We start from the raw sequence: 15,771 nt of genomic DNA, 5'->3' as shown, positions 1-15,771 counted from the left end.
ATGTATTGGGGGGGACATATATTCTTTTCTGCACACAAAAAAACTCTAGACAAATTTTCAATTTTACATTTAAACTCAATGATTTTCATTGGTTACTGTGCTTCAGTCTTTGTAGAATCAGTAAAAGGTAAATTAAGTAAAATACAGATGCATTTTCTAGAAAAAGACGGGGAAATTGTTACATTTCGAAAACTATTTATTACTGTAAGTCTTTATTTAAATTACGTATTTTCTCTACTTACTTGTTTAACATTTTGATATTCAATTAAACTTTAGCCACTCTCTAACGATTATTTAGACCGTGGTGACTAGTTTGTGCGGACACGTCAGTGCGATTTCCGACAGTCCGAGAACGCAGCCGGCAGAAAACTGTGAGAGAATCAGTGATTGAAGAGAGAGCAGAGCGGCGGTAGCGACGACGGCCATCTTAGAGCTACCGTGGTAACCGACACTCATCTCCTGGATTTTATTTTTTCTGTTCAGTATAAACGCTCCAGCCTGACTGACGAGGACCGAAGAAGGCTGTGTTTGACTTCCCCGCGGCTGAACTCAAAGTCAGGATGCGGTTCCGAGGGAATAGACAATTTGCATCCGCAGTCGGACTGGTCCTCGGACTATTATGCGCGGTGGAGGCAGCTAAAGGTAACTAAGCTGGGATTTATCTGAGCCCGTTGCGTCTCTGTGTGTCTTGTGTCTGTGTGAGCCTCTGGCAGGCTCGCTTCTGCTTGGGGCTGGAGGCTGGCGGCTCCCCGGAGCCTTCTGGTTCCGTTCGGGAGCCGTGAAGGTGAACTTGCGGAGGTATAGCCGGGCTGACGGATGCCCGACCACTAACCTGCTCAGGGATGGTGGGTCCAGCGGATGAATGTGGCCGGTGGCAAGTGCATCCCGCGATAATAATAGACCAGCACAAACTCCAACACCAATAACGTTCATTATTATCAGTTTGTGACATTTAATCTTAAATCTCATCAGATAAAGTAAAACGTACAAGACGACCCCTTTATGTCATCTCCATCTATTTCTATTTTTGGGTTCTCTCTTTTTTTAAATGAAGAATAAAACAAGCCTCACCCTCTCTGCAGAGTTTATAAATTATTATTCCCTTTTTGCAGGTACTGCATGTACTCCGCTTAATTTTTGTATGTATATATATCTATATCTATAGATAGATAGATAAAAAAAACAGAGTTCTTATTTTATTTGCAGCATTCATTTAGTATGATTGGGTTGTGGTCCCATCGCGATGGGTGTTGTTGGGTCCGCTACGCACTGCAGATCTTATTCACATGTCCTTGTTTTTGTCTGTGGATGTAAATATTTATGAGCCGAGGAGCTCCAGCAGAAAGATCTGCGCCTACTTATGAGCAGAAACTGTACAAAGTCGAAGTGCTGCTGCTCCCTTCTTTTGCAGCATGTCTTTATTTGCTGCAGGGAGGTCCTCCGCCCTCCTCCCTCCTTTTCCTCCCTGCTCCTCCCTTTTCAGAGATAACCCCCCCTCTCCACCTCCACCGCATGAATTTATAGACTGTTTTTATCCTTAAACTCAAGGCACTGGATCTCCAGAGCGAGCTCCCTGATCCGGGGTGTGTGAGAGGCAGGTGTATGTTAGTCACTGGACGCTATCAGCAAGCCTGGGCAGCTACCATGCCAGCTATCCATTGTTGGGGCTTAAAATATTGTGGGAAAACTTGATTGTGCAAATTTGGAAATTGGGTGTGAACTGGAGGAAATGATCCCTGAAAAGAAGGCTGTTCAATCAAGAGACATAAGGAGCTTCCTTTTATTTATTTATTTAAAAAAAAAACATACGCGTATGTTTGAGCATATTTGCAAAGCACCATTATCTACGATTCAATGTTGATTATATTGTTTGATCTCCCTTTCTTGGGCTTCCATAATTCAGAGTGATGTCAGCCCGCCCCGGGGAATACCGTCTTGTTTTACAAGTTTCATATCTTGTACTTAGTTGGACTTTGAATTCAGGTTAACTCCGGGAAGGGAAGATTTAAATACAAATAATATTTTCTGTCATTTATCATTTCTTTTTAAGAAAGCGAGACCAATCGATTGAAATCAGATTTGGTGCGAAAAAAATCGTAGGATTTTATTTTTAAGCCATGTTAGGGTCACCATACTGCCTGTCACAACCACAGCGAAACAATGGTAGATATGTTTTACATGTGTTTCAAAGCACCTTTGGAACCAATTATCAGATTGATTTCCAGTCGCATTTAACCCCAATTTTACTCTGTGCTGGAGAAATGTGTTGTGCGGTTGAACCGGTTATGACAGCAAATTAAATTCTCGCTGTTACGTGATTAACCTGTTCATTATCCTGCCAAATTTCTTCAGCCGCAAATCCATTGTTCAAGCTAATGATATTTTTCATAGAGTCACCAAGTTCATGAACAATTTGGAATGGAGTTGATCATTTGTAGTCTGGTTAAATAACCTAAAAAAAACCCTAGTGAAGCAGAGAATAATGTTTGAATTTATAGATTTTACTTCTTATCTCGACATCTAATAGATCAAATTCAGAACCTTATGAAATGTGAGGTGCATTTACATTAATTTACAATCAAATAATGTGTTTCATCTGCGATTAGCCATGTTAAACTTGTGTTTTTGTCCTACTTTTTTCATTTTGGGTTTATTACTGACAGAAGATGATAAATCTGCCTTCACTTCCACTGGTCTTCTTAGTGTGAATGTCAGGTTGGAAAAAGATCGTTGGTTCATAGAGTAATGAAATAATGTGTATTTTCAATACACACTCATGAATTAAACGTGACCACACAGCGTGCTGCTGACACTTTACGCCTCGTGAAGAAAATACCAAACTGAATGGCTAAATTCAAAGGTAGCCATTAAGGGAGTGCCATTAAGGGAGTGCTTCATCCATGCCTATTTAACGTTTTTTTTTTTTTTTCCAGTTTCCATGTGAAACGGCTGAGAATGCTCAGCAGTAACTTCATTCCCTTTGTCATCCATCAAAAGGCCAAGAACACCGGCAAATACTTAGTGCTGTGCAAAACGTGCCAGCATCCCAGTTTGTGTGTACAAAGTGCACCTGCTGCCTTCCCCTGCTCTTATCAGGAAAGAAAACCTGTGGAGGGCTTATTTTTTTATTAACCAAAGGTTACCTGCCTATTTTGTGCACCGCCTCATGACTTGTTGTCCGTCTATTTTTTTTTATTATTATTATTACCAGCCATCTGGCAGCGAGATGAAGAAGCCAAAAACTCCCGAGGGTTTGTTTCCCTTGTGGTTCTTGGTCTTGAAAGCTTGTTAAGAAGTGATTGGATGCCAACTCTATATGAAACAGATTGAGCTAAAGGTTCAGTTCACATGTTTTGGTAAACATCAGAGTTTGTATTTAGAGTGTATGAATCATTTCACCGCTGTCAAGAAAATGTCAGAGTGCAAATGAATTTGTCTCATGCTGTGCTGGTCAAAGTGTTCAAACTACCGTTCACTTCTGGTCATTAAAGTGCTTCTTCCTTGTTTTCCAGATGTCACCCATGTCATTTATTTCTTTTTCTGTACCCACGAGCAGCTGCTAGGTTTGTCCACCATGTTCTCGACTCAAACGTTAGGTCTGCTGCAATGCCTGAGCTACTTCTGTGCAAACAATCGGACAAAGGGAACACTGGCTGCTGGGAAGTTTCGTGGCTCATTCATCACTGAATTAAGTTAATTCCAGTCAAACAAATCGGATGCCCTGCTTTGTGAGGCGTTAACATATGGGTTCTCCTCACATGGCTGAAGCTTATTAAAAACTCAAGTCAGATGCTTTAGTTTTCTTCCCAAGCCTCAACAAGTGGGGTTTATTTAATCTTTATTGAATTCATTAATAAAGCTAAGTGTACTTCACTGCTTTATCAAAAATCGGCCAATGTTCCTTTGACTTTCTTTGGTTATTTTGACATTTGGCACGTTGAAGATTGAGAAAAATACCTTTCAAATTAAGTGCTTCAGCACACCCTACAATTTTTGGTTTTCATGTACTTTCAGAAACTTTGTTTTATTTCAGTAAAAAAAAAAATTAAATAAAGGTTTTGAAAATGCAAACAATATAATTTTTTTCCCCAGAGATCGTACTCTAAAGAAAACCATAAATAACCGTCGGCCATATAAAACTGGATCGGTGGTTCTCTGTAGATCACAATAAAGCTGAACCTTAATATTTAATTTATGTATACTATGGTTTCCCCCAATGTATTATAAGCCTGGCGGGCCACGAGGCTTTACTTGTGCTCCCACCAGGCTTAGCATTGCCTATTTATTTACATTTTTTAAAATGTTTGCATTTTTAAGACTTTATGGTTGGTGTTCAGATATTAATCTTCCAATAACACTGGTGATATTTTCAAATTAACTGTCAACTTTAAACATTTTTTTATCTCAAAAACACGACGGGCTCCTGGATGAATGACTTTCAAGCCCCTAACCACCGGACTTAGCAAGTTTTCTGAGGGAAACCTTGTTTAACTTTTACCAATTCTTTTATACACTAAACTAACCCTTACCCTAAATCAGCTGGAAAATCCCAGAAACAAATGATACATATATATATATATTTTTAAAAACTCCACAGACCTGAACAACCCCTTCAGAAGTGAAGGGAGCTCAGGTTTCTTATGTGTTGCAGAAAGCCGTCACTTAAGCCCCGTTTAAGCCTCGGAGCTATTGCTGATCTGTAAGTCATCGTTCCGTGTTGTGGCGATTAGAAATTGCATGAATACACACGACTGACAATGGCCGCATTGTTCGCTCCTCTCATGCCACTCCAATGACAATGTTGTGAGCTGTTATTCTGTATCAGTTTACATACTTGTTTTTCCTCTAAAATGACAATGTTAAATGTCAAGAGGATAATGGTTAAAGGGTTAGGCTATCTCCCTGAAGAACAGGTCTGCTAACATTAATATAAGCCAAATGAGGGAAATTGTAGTTTTTAAGAAAGGCATCATCAACACAAACTTGAACTTACTTAGGAAATTTGAAATATTTTGAAGCAGTGGGAATAATCAATGCTTTTTTTGTATTTAGATCTTATTAAATATATCAATGCAGTGGAATCATTTTATATTACTTTAAAAACAGCCCGTGTATATGTTGCATTTCTAGCAAAAACAGACTCTTTGCAAAACTCAACCATCTCAGGAGGTTGGGGTAGGGGCGAAGTCAAATGGAGTTCAGCAAGAAAACTGCACACAAAGCTGAATAACAGGTTTAAACTCAAGACCTTTTTCTGTGCGTTTTGATGAAGCCTTAAGCAAAAATAATTGTATTTAAGAGAATGATATAATGGTGCTGAGGATAGCTGATAGAACGACCGTCTAGTAGGTTGTAGCTATATTCAAATGAAATTAAAGGATCTTTGGTTGTTTCAACAAGACCCTGTTAAATTTAGATGTATGTTTGTTCTGAATTTCATCCCAAATTGTGCTCGAAAAGTAGGACATGAATGTGTCACATAAATTTGGTTGAAAGCTGGTAAAAACAATCATTGTTTCCCCTTTTTTAAAATTTGCTCTGAATAGCAGTTTATTTACCAGCAAACACTGGGCTTCACATGTCAGGTCTAACATGTTTTCCAGCAGCGTTTTCTCTCAGTGAAAGGCTTCCAGGGCTGGACTCTTGACTGAGCAGCGTGCAACAGTGTGGTCACTGTTTGAGAGATCACAACTCAAGCCCCTCAAGAATGTGCGTATTAGATAATCCCCCAAGTGCTAAGTTGCAGAGGCATTTTGATTTGCTAATTTGCCTGTGAGGGTCTGAGACCGCTGGACTCTTATTATTTGGGTCGGCGGTGACTTTCCACTGGTTGGTGCCTTTACGAGCTGAATGGAGGCGGTGAACTGTTAAGGAAGGGTCATTTAGTTGTGAATATTAAGTTGGCCAGATTACTAGGAAGTTGTCAGTCACCAAGAAAAGCAGAATGCCTTAAGTTTATTGCCTACTTATGCTTGTTGTGGGAAAACATCAATGTGGAGGTGAAAAGTTTGGGGTGACTGATTTTTAATTTCAATGACATGAAAATATTTTAAAGCAGAAATTTTGCTTTTTTTTTGGTAAATTTTTGCACGTAAAATTGAATTTCTAACTCATGAATAAATAATGATATGTACATGTAAATTTTCCAGTTCAAGTCTGGAATTTGATTTCAGTATTTTTCAGGTCTGGATAAGTATGGAAAAATAAAATGTGAGTGGAAGAACAATTATATTTCCACACTTTATTCATGATTCCATTGTGTAAATCTTCTTTCCTTCTTTCTTTCCTGCTTTCCTTCCTTTCTTCCTTCTTCTGTTCTTACCTTCCTTTGCTCCTTTATTCATCCCTTTGGTCCTTCCTTCCTTCCCTCTTTCCTTCCTTGAGTCATCCCTTTGAGAAGATCTTTAAGAAGTTGTGTGTCATTTTTACATGTCTGTAAGTTATGTTATTTTTCTGTGAGTGAACAGTAACCAAATTCCCGATTGTACATCTTCTCTGTATGATTACCTTTCTCCCTGGAGTCCCGTTGTTTCCAGGGGAAAGAAAAGAGCCACAGCAGAGCTATTCACACTGGGGCGTATCACATCCACATTCATGTTCCATGGGAAACAGGTAACCAGAGATCACGTCGTCTGCTGCAGGGCCGCTACCCTCCAGCAGCAGTGTAGAGCTTCATCGTCTCACTCTTCCTCACTGCTGCTGTCGTGCAGCTCACACAGAGAGCTGGTTGAGTTACGTTTAACTCAACCAGCATCGTTTCCAAACCCCCCCGCCACCCATCAGCCCCCCTCTTCAGAAGACCTCTGCGGTCATCCAGGGCGTGCTCGCGCCGTTGGGCGGCTGTGATTGCACAGAGGACAAACAAATGCCGTTGCCTGGCAGGGGAACTGAGAAGCTTTCCTGTCTGAGTTGTATGTTTTGGGAGTGTGGGCCCCTGAGGCCCCAGACCTTCCTTTATGGCTTCTTGGGCCTCTGAGAACAGTCCCAGGTCTGTGATGGAAGCGCCTCGCGACGGTGAACTCAGGAACCTGCAAGGCAAGACAAACAGAGAAGTGTGCTCGCCGTTTGTTACCGAGTGCAGATTGTTCATTGATTATTCCTGGTCCACTTCTCGGCATAATTGTAGTTTTTCAGTAACTCGGATTTGCATGCACTGTATACCTTCACCTTTTTGGCTGCGATGTCTATTCGTCTTTGCCGACTTAAAAAAGGCCTAGAGCTGTATTTGACACTGCCAAAAGGCAATGCGCTGTTTTTTCGGTTTTTTGTTGAAAGTACAGTTGTTTGCTGAAGCCTTTCTCCTGGTTATCAGTGTTCTTGAATACTTAGAATATTTTTTTTACTTTTTATTTTGCAGCAAAAATGTCCCAGACTCTCTCGGGTGCAGCACTTCAAAGTCTGGCGTTTCTGTCTGAGCACAGAAAAACCCTCCCTCTTGAGTGTGCTGCTCCAGCTAATAAGACAAGTATGAACAACCAGGCAACAGACGGGCTTTATTTAGCCTCAAACGAAGAGACTGCCGGTCTACTCCAGAGAGCGTGCTGCCTTCAGTCAAGAATTTATAATTCTTTGTATTTATTAGCAATGCAGGTGATCAAACATTTACTTAAAAACAACACTGAAACTGATGCAAGCTATTCAGTAGGCTAGTTATTGTTTCGTTTTTTAGGTAACTGTAGGGACACAAATTCTTCTGTAGAGAAATATACCCAGTTGTAATATGCTTCTTTAGCACACCAATCACAAACTGCACACACATTTTCAAATTTATTGATACTTTAATTGGATAGCCAGTGGAGAAAATAATAAAACTAACATCTTTGACGATATGGACGATTGGAATTTACTTTAACAATAAATCAGCATTTTTATCATGATAACAAATTTATCACAATAAATGATGAACAATACAATAAATGCCCATCCCTACTATAGAAAACGTTGTAAAATTATTCACACTCCTTTCAATGTTGGTATTTTTTCCCTTCGTTTTGTTTATCCTGTGCTTCTAATTGAGATTAATCACCATCCTGACCCTGCTGGTGAAACATGGTGGTGGCAGCTTCATCTTGCAGCGATGCTCTTCCCCAACAGGTCAGGCTTTGCTGATTTCTATCAGTGTCTTCTTTTTAATTATAGTTTAAGATCGAACTAAAGCTGTTATGATAACATAACAGATTTAGTTATGTTATCATGGACAAATATTTAGTCCATCCCCCTACCAAATCATTGTCTCAATCCTAATATGTTTTGCGTTCTGGCTTTACTTGTGATGCGATCAGAGAAGATGATTTTCCGGCTGCTGCCATAACACTGGTGCTTGATTTATGAAGCGGAGCTCCACACCGCAGCGCGGCCGCAACACGTGACTGCGCCATCATTATTACACAACAAGCCCTTTGAGGTTTGCTTGTATTATAAACCCTCATCTGATAATCGCAGGCCGCTGCTACAATGTGCTTTGTTATTCCTCCTGAGCAAACAGCAGCCTGTGGCCAGACGTATATGATGTATTTCCTTAATCAGGACGGGTATTCGGGGCTCGTGCGGCTAATGGATCTGTGAAAAACCTTTGGCAAATGCTCCAGATAAAGCCACGGTTAATTGTCTCTTAGGGAAACAGCCTTGGATTTTCTGCCACATGTTATCAGAGCTGCAGTTGCTGTTTAATGATTTCTTTTTCCTCCATGTCACAGAGACGCGCTGTCTGGAACAGCGATGTGGTGGCGGACTATTGAATCTCAGGATTACCAAGAGCTATTGTGTCTGTCCCGTTCTCCCAGGAAGTGTTTCACACGGTTTATAGGTCAAATTGTATAGGTCGGGGTTCAGTCTTTGTGTCCATGTGAATGTTTGTTACATTACTTCATTCACTGGGTTTGCCAAACCTAGCAGTTGTACTTGTTCTGTTTTTTTTAATAGCATTAAAGAAAGTGTCATAGTTTTAAACAGAGCTTTTTAAAGTTAGTCTCATACCAACATAGAAAAACAGCCTTTTATTAGCGTAATAAAATCGAACTGCTGCCAAGTATTTTCTTTTTAAATGTTTCTTATTTAGATATGAAGAATGCAGAATGCTTTTGAAGCTCTCAGGAAAATCTATAATGTTGTGTCAGGAAAAGTAAAGACTATTGAAATGGAGATGTGCTGAAGATTTAGATGAATGTTCTTTCAGACAAAAATAAAACACCAAGATTTGCAGCGTTGTGATTGCAACAACCATCAAACTGCATTTTTATTACTTTGGCCTCATTTAGTCATATTTCCCAGCTGAAATGTTTTGTCATTTATTCTGAGAAATAATTAGAGCTGCAATAGTAAGACTTCAGTACTTACAAACTAATTTGTGTGCAATTTGCATTAATTCAGTCAGTTAGTCTTTGAATCCTTATATAGCCCCTTCTTAACATTCACGTAGATCAAGATGCTTCACACAATCAAACTCTAGCAAAGTTGCATAATATATGCAGATTTACTTATTTATGGTTGGACTTGGAAGTAATTAATCGTACTGTGAAAAGCCAGCTCAGGATATTTTTCTCATTAGACCTTTTAAAGAAAAGTTTCAGTAATTGGTAATTAAATCCAATAAACATTGACGCCAGTTGAACAAATTGCACTCAAGGTTTGCTTATAGAGACGATCGTTTCTGACATAAAGGGATTACAGTGGACTGCTGGTATATGGAGAGGTCTGGGATCTGCAAATACTTGAGACCCTCACCTCAAACTCTTTTATAGCAGCTAATTTTTGTAGTTCAAAGACCAAATATACCTTAATAAACATTAATACACACATCTTAGAACTACCACTGAAGCTAATGTCAAACTTTAGTGCTTATGTTCTCAACCTTCTTCTATTATTCTCTCATTAAGCTCAAAAAGAAGAGCAGATAATTGGTTAACATATTTACAGACCAAGAAAAAAGTCAAACTTTTCAGTTTTGATTCATTTATTGAACATGAATATTCTAATGCTGTTCTAAGTGAGCTGCCAATCATTGCTCAGAGCCAATTATGGAAAACTTGGCAGCTTTTGACCATTGACTGATTGATTAGAGCATCAATAATCATAATAATATTCAAAGAAACTATATTTCTCAGTTACGTAATGTACAGCAGGAATCTCATAAAAATTTGCTCTTTGATGAGAGCAAGGACCCTGTCCAGGTGTGCAGAGCGGGTCTGTAGGTGGTTTGGAACTACTGGTCAAAAGCAACCACTTTATCCTGCTGTTTATCCATACGTCTTCTCTCCAAAACATTTTTGGCCTCCAAAATGTAATGTTTATTATTTTCCTGTGCTTTCATATGCTTGTTCTATTATGAAACTGCATCTCTCCACATGTGCACAATAAAACCTTGGCAGGGGGCTCTACTGTTTTGTTTGCCGGTTCTTGTTCGACCTTTGGAGAGAATGAAGTGGCATTCCTTCATAGGATTAAATGTTATTGGCTTTGTTTGCTGTAACAGGATTGCATAGGACTCTGTTGCTGGGCTCAGTGGATGCTCAGCAGTCCACCATCTGTGCTCATACAGTCACAGCTTGAGATGTGAATTTTAATTCTCTTCAAGTTTTTATACTTTTCTAGTATGTACGATGTACTGATGTACCCAAGACACTATAGTGTCTGGTGTACTGGTTCAATGTTTTGGTAAATTCACCTTACCTGGATGTGTGGATATCAGAGATGTTTCTCCTCTCTGACCCACAGAGTGCAAGCTTAAGCTTTTCTATTGCAGAGTAATACTTTGCCTCTTATATTTCAGTAGTTTCCTAATCTTTACTTATCTGCTATTAAGGAGAATGAGGCTTTTTCTGAATGTTATTTACCTTTAACGCTTATTCAATAGAATTGCCTTGCAGGCATTGTTCACTTTGTTTATATCCACAAAGTGTTTTGTGGTAAATATAACTACAGCAGACTCTCAGGCTAACACGTTTTACTCATATTTTTACTTTAATATATTCCCTAAAAGCAGGATCTTCATACACAATGTTTGGCACCTAAAGTCAGTTGAACATGGAACAGAGGAAAAAATAAATACCAACCCACTTATTAAATAGTCCTTTTATTTGTTGGCTGTCTCTGCTTTAATTTTTCAACATTTACCCTTTTAATTATTCCTGAACTGAAAATTGATGTCATGACCTGATGACAGAAATCAGAAATAAATGTTGATTTTAGCACACATAAAATAAAAGAAGTAGAGCGCAACAGGTTTGTTTTTACTGGGGATGGACCGATCATCTCGTATCATCTAGTTTTTTGTTTTTTTTTTGTTTGTTTTCACGGATACCAAATTTCTTTTATAGCACTAAAACACATGTAAACCAATTTCTGTAAACTTTGTTTCAATACAATATTTAAATATAATAAGCATTCATCATAAAATAAATAATGTGTTGTAGATTTTTTGAAAGTGGTAGTAGTTTTAAAGCAAACAGAAAATTAGAGAGTTATATTATTGCTATTTATGAATCTTAATCTGTCCCTAAATTCCCAAAATTACAACATTAATCTGTCTGTCTGTCCGTCCATTTATTACAGCTTGTCTGTTCAGGCTCCATCAATCATTGGGTGTCATCAAATTAAAGAATAGTTCTTTAAACAGAAAGGTTTTAGTTTGGTGCATTTTTGAAGAACTTAACACATTCCAGGATTTCCATCAATTATCAGTAGTCTAAATTTTCAGATTTTGCTGATGACGGTATGATTGAGTTGCATTGAGTTTTTAAGTTTAATTTCTGAGTGTGGAAAACCTCTAATTGAAATTTAATTCCCTCCCAGAGTGCATTGCTTCAAAACCACTTCCTCTAATCTTACTCCTTTATGACTCCTAATGATTTCCCTCCTTGTACAACTATTCTCTCCCCTTTTTCTTGCATACAATAACATAAATAGATTTAAATGAACCAGATTAATGTGTTGCATCTTTGTTTTTATGTGTGAGCAGAAATAACACAAATAAACGTTATCTCTCTCTAGTGGAGGCTTGCAGGGAGGGGGGATGAAGCCGTCTTGTCAAAGGGGCTTTGTTGGTAATTTCACAACGATGACTTTCATGCTTTAAAAGAAATGTTATGCAATTCTTGCTGCATGCGTACGAATCAGACAGACTTGAATTTCACCAGCAATGCACAGCGACATTGTAGCAGAGCTTTTGAATTTGCCATTGGTTGTGTGGGTTTGCCTCTTTTGTTTTCACGCTGACACTTGCTTGCATTCTTCCACAGTTTGCCATCTGTGAATGTATCTGGACCGACTCTTGTTTCAGTGGATCTGGGCTGCCAATCTGGGTCGCCATTGTTGGGAGCAAGTCACGTGTGTCAGGCTTTTCGCTTGTCTTGCAGGGCAAACTTGATGGTCTTTGAGTTTCCCTTATTTAGGAGCCTTTCTTCAAAATATGTCTGTCCATCCATCCGTCATACTGCAAGTCCTGCTTATCTTGTTTTTTCCCCCTCTGTATCAGATTGAAATACTTTACTAAAATACCTAGTAACACTCTTTACAAGCAGTCCTGGTTCACCGAACCTTAGCGATGACAGCCATGACACGAGCGGCTCTTGGTCGAGCAACAGGCCCACATGTGACCCAGCTCAGAGTAACTGTGACTCTGTGGAAGCTAAAGCTGATTATTGCGGCAGTCTGTCCCGGCGGCCCGCCTAAAGAGATCCACTTCACTTCAGGTCACGAGTCACTTAGCGAAGCCATTTATTGGGCTTGGTCATTTCCAAATCACTCGTAAGCACATCGAGGTTTTCATATCGAGTGCTGCTTTTGGAGGATGGGATTTAACCGGGCATGCCGAAAAATAAAGTCATATCATTTTGGTTTGACTGATAGAGTCTTTCAGAAGTCTTTCTTTTGCATAGTTTGTCCATTTTAGTCACTAATATTTGTTGCAGGAGTTTTAATTTTATGATGTATAAAAACATGTTGTAATAAAGATACTTGCTGGTGGCAGTAGCTGTAAAAAACACTTTCCTTCACTGAGTCCTTCATAATACTATTTAACTGTCAATTGTAGATGTTGCATATCTATTCAAGTAGGTTGTAATTACTTTTTACTGATTGTGCAATCAGTGATGATTACTCTACATTATGTGATGATACAACAGCAGTCGATCCAAGTATTGCAGAAGAATATTTAATCTTGTCTTTAAACATGTGCATCCTTTGCATTTTTGATGTTAGACTCCAGCATTTTAAGTTTCAAGCATTTTAAGTATGAAACTTAAAAAGCTATTTGATCTTGCAGAGTATTTGTTTTAGTGAGTTTAATGCTAAAAAAAAAAAAAGAGAAAACGCCAAATTCAACTTTTGTGCTAGCAGAATGGGGATAACAAATGTCTGGATTTTTAATGCAGACATTTTAAATCTCTGCATTAAAAAATGTTGATGCAGACATTTTTTTATATGTCTGCATTAACTCATACATGTATAAGTTTAATGTTTCACACTCCCAAAAGCAAAAGGCTTGAGTTAATTTGTTTAGTCTGACAGCCTCAGTAAGCTGGTTATTTGACCTGCTGCTTTGTTTCTGCTAATAAATGTCTGATAAACTCAAAAGGTATAATAATTAATTTTTAAATGTTCTGGGACAAATCTTTACAGCTTGTTTATTTTTTTTCAACAGACAAAACCGGTATTTGAAACGAGGCTTTCAGTAGCTTGCTTTGATTCTTCGAAAAACAAACGGAAAAAATCTATAATGGGGGAAAAAAAAAAACATTATGATGATTGATGTGCCACTCATTTATTAAAGCTCAATAGTTTAATTGTGATTTTCCTAAAAATTGTGAATTTAAAAAAGAGAATCATTTAAAAAGCGTGCCTTGCAATGGGACCTTGAAAACACATTTCATTATGTCACTTAATCAAAAATAATTAACTTCTGGAGACATTTTAACTTCAGATGGATTATGTCACGGTGCAGCATCCCACGTAACATTTGGCAACATAGTGCTGCGGTCGATCATTTCCTGCCATTGATTGTGTAGGCTGCAGCGGCAGGTTATTGTTGTTGTCTATTTGGTGCATGCATGGATGGCTGAGTCAGACTGAATCATTTGTATGGGCAATTGTATGCTGCATTAATTGGATAGGCATAGTGAGCATTCATTTGTTGCTTAAAAGTCAATAAGGACAGCATTTTTTTAATGTGCCTGAACCGTCATTGAAAAGTTTTATCCTAAAGAGCAAAGGAGGTGTCATTCCTGATAGAAGTTTTTGCTGAGATGATGTTGATCTGGATGTATGAAAAAGAAAAATATTTTCTTTCTAGCTCTTATTTGTAGGTAAAGAAATAGTTTGTTTGGTTAAAGCAAACAGATATAAGCTTAAAAATTATTATGGGTCCAACAATATTGCTAAAATCTTTAAAACATTTATTATTTATTTGTTTATTTATTTATTTGATTTGTGACATAGAGCTACAAAGTTTGCAAAAACAAGTCTGAAAAGTCTGCATGTCCTGCTAACAATCTTTGCAAAGTGGAACACTGACATGATACCAGCTCCTGTTTTGATATGCCTCATTGATCATGCGATCAGTGAATTGGGTCCAGAAAAATTTCACAGAAATAGTTTTTCATCTACTTTGGAAACTAAGTCTGTTACTTTGGAAACCGTTATTCTTTGTGTTCAGAGTTACAGCAACATGCTGTACTCAGTTCTGTCTTACATGCCTGAGAAACTCACATCAGTGAGCTGCAGCAGCCAACAAGTCCTGTTTTTTTCCACTGTGAAGGTCAAATTAAAACATTAAAGCGCCTCAATTTTTCCCCTGATTGGTCAACCTCAGAAATACTACAAGTTTGCACATTTTTCAGTGGATTACATTTTATTTCTCAAGTCCTGCAATTCCGTTCATGTCTTCTGCATCACGGTGAATAAAGTATGGAAAAATGTTTGTATTTACAGACATTCAAAAATGATTCATACATCCATCCATTGGTTTGTTTATCCATCCATTCGTCCGTCTGTCCATCCAGTAGTTTTTGTAGGTTCTATATTTAAAGCCTAGCTACTGTTTCCTTGCAAACAATTTCTTGTCAACTTTTACTTTTTTTTTAATTAGAAAATGTGGTAAAAATGCCTCTAGAAATATAAATATAAAAAAGTCTTAGCCACACAATATATAAATTATTCAACAACAATGTCATAAATGCATGTTCTCCTAATGTGGTGCAGCCTGGTTTAGCTCAGTCATTATATCTCTGCTTCTCAGTCTGTTGTCTCCAAGTGTTAGCATCATGTCTGCAGATCAGTAGCACTTTAACGCCATTGTTCCCTCTCGTGGTGGAGGCAGGGCGTATTGACTGTAAGAGAGCTGCCTTCCTCCTGTTTTCTTATCCGGCCCAAATATGTCACTCACTGCAGCTTTTCCTGCTGAGTCCTGTCTGCAGCTGGGAGGCTTCCTATGCAGACAAGTGGACAGAACCCCAAACCTGACCGTGTCTTCATCATCTACTTGTTTGGTCTGCTGCAGCTAACTAAACAAAAACAGTGAATCTGTCTTTTGAATGTTAAATATGTGGGGGGGAAAAACCCCTCTCAGTTACTATTATCTTGAAATAATCTGGTCTCCTTTCTGGAGGTTGAAAGGTAATACGGAAGAGGGTAGATGTAACACAGAAAGGGATTTAATTCTTCTGCAGCTCCTCATCAGCACTCTGGTTTTTGCTGCAGGTTGTCTCTCCACGTCTAAAAATAACATTAAAAGCATCCCTAAACTCATTAAAAATGTATCCATGCTGCATGGCAGGA

General features: G+C 38.5%; 1 protein-coding gene across 4 annotated transcripts in view; it reads left to right on the top strand.

Moving 5' to 3' along the window:
- The first annotated feature begins 376 nt into the window (after positions 1 to 376).
- clstn1 (calsyntenin 1) overlaps positions 377 to 15,771 on the top strand; it is a 36,367-nt gene continuing 20,972 nt past the window's right edge. For all 4 annotated transcript variants that reach the window (XM_023336325.1, XM_005808217.2, XM_023336323.1 and 1 more), the window contains exon 1: positions 377 to 642. In XM_023336325.1, the coding sequence (XP_023192093.1) occupies positions 561 to 642 (82 nt within the window). In that variant the 5' untranslated portion in view covers positions 377 to 560. The remainder of the gene's footprint in view (positions 643 to 15,771) is intronic.

This window comes from Xiphophorus maculatus, chromosome 1 (assembly GCF_002775205.1).
Source record: "Xiphophorus maculatus strain JP 163 A chromosome 1, X_maculatus-5.0-male, whole genome shotgun sequence".
NCBI classification, from domain to species: Eukaryota; Metazoa; Chordata; class Actinopteri; order Cyprinodontiformes; family Poeciliidae; genus Xiphophorus; species Xiphophorus maculatus.
This window is presented reverse-complemented; position numbering and strand designations above follow the sequence as displayed.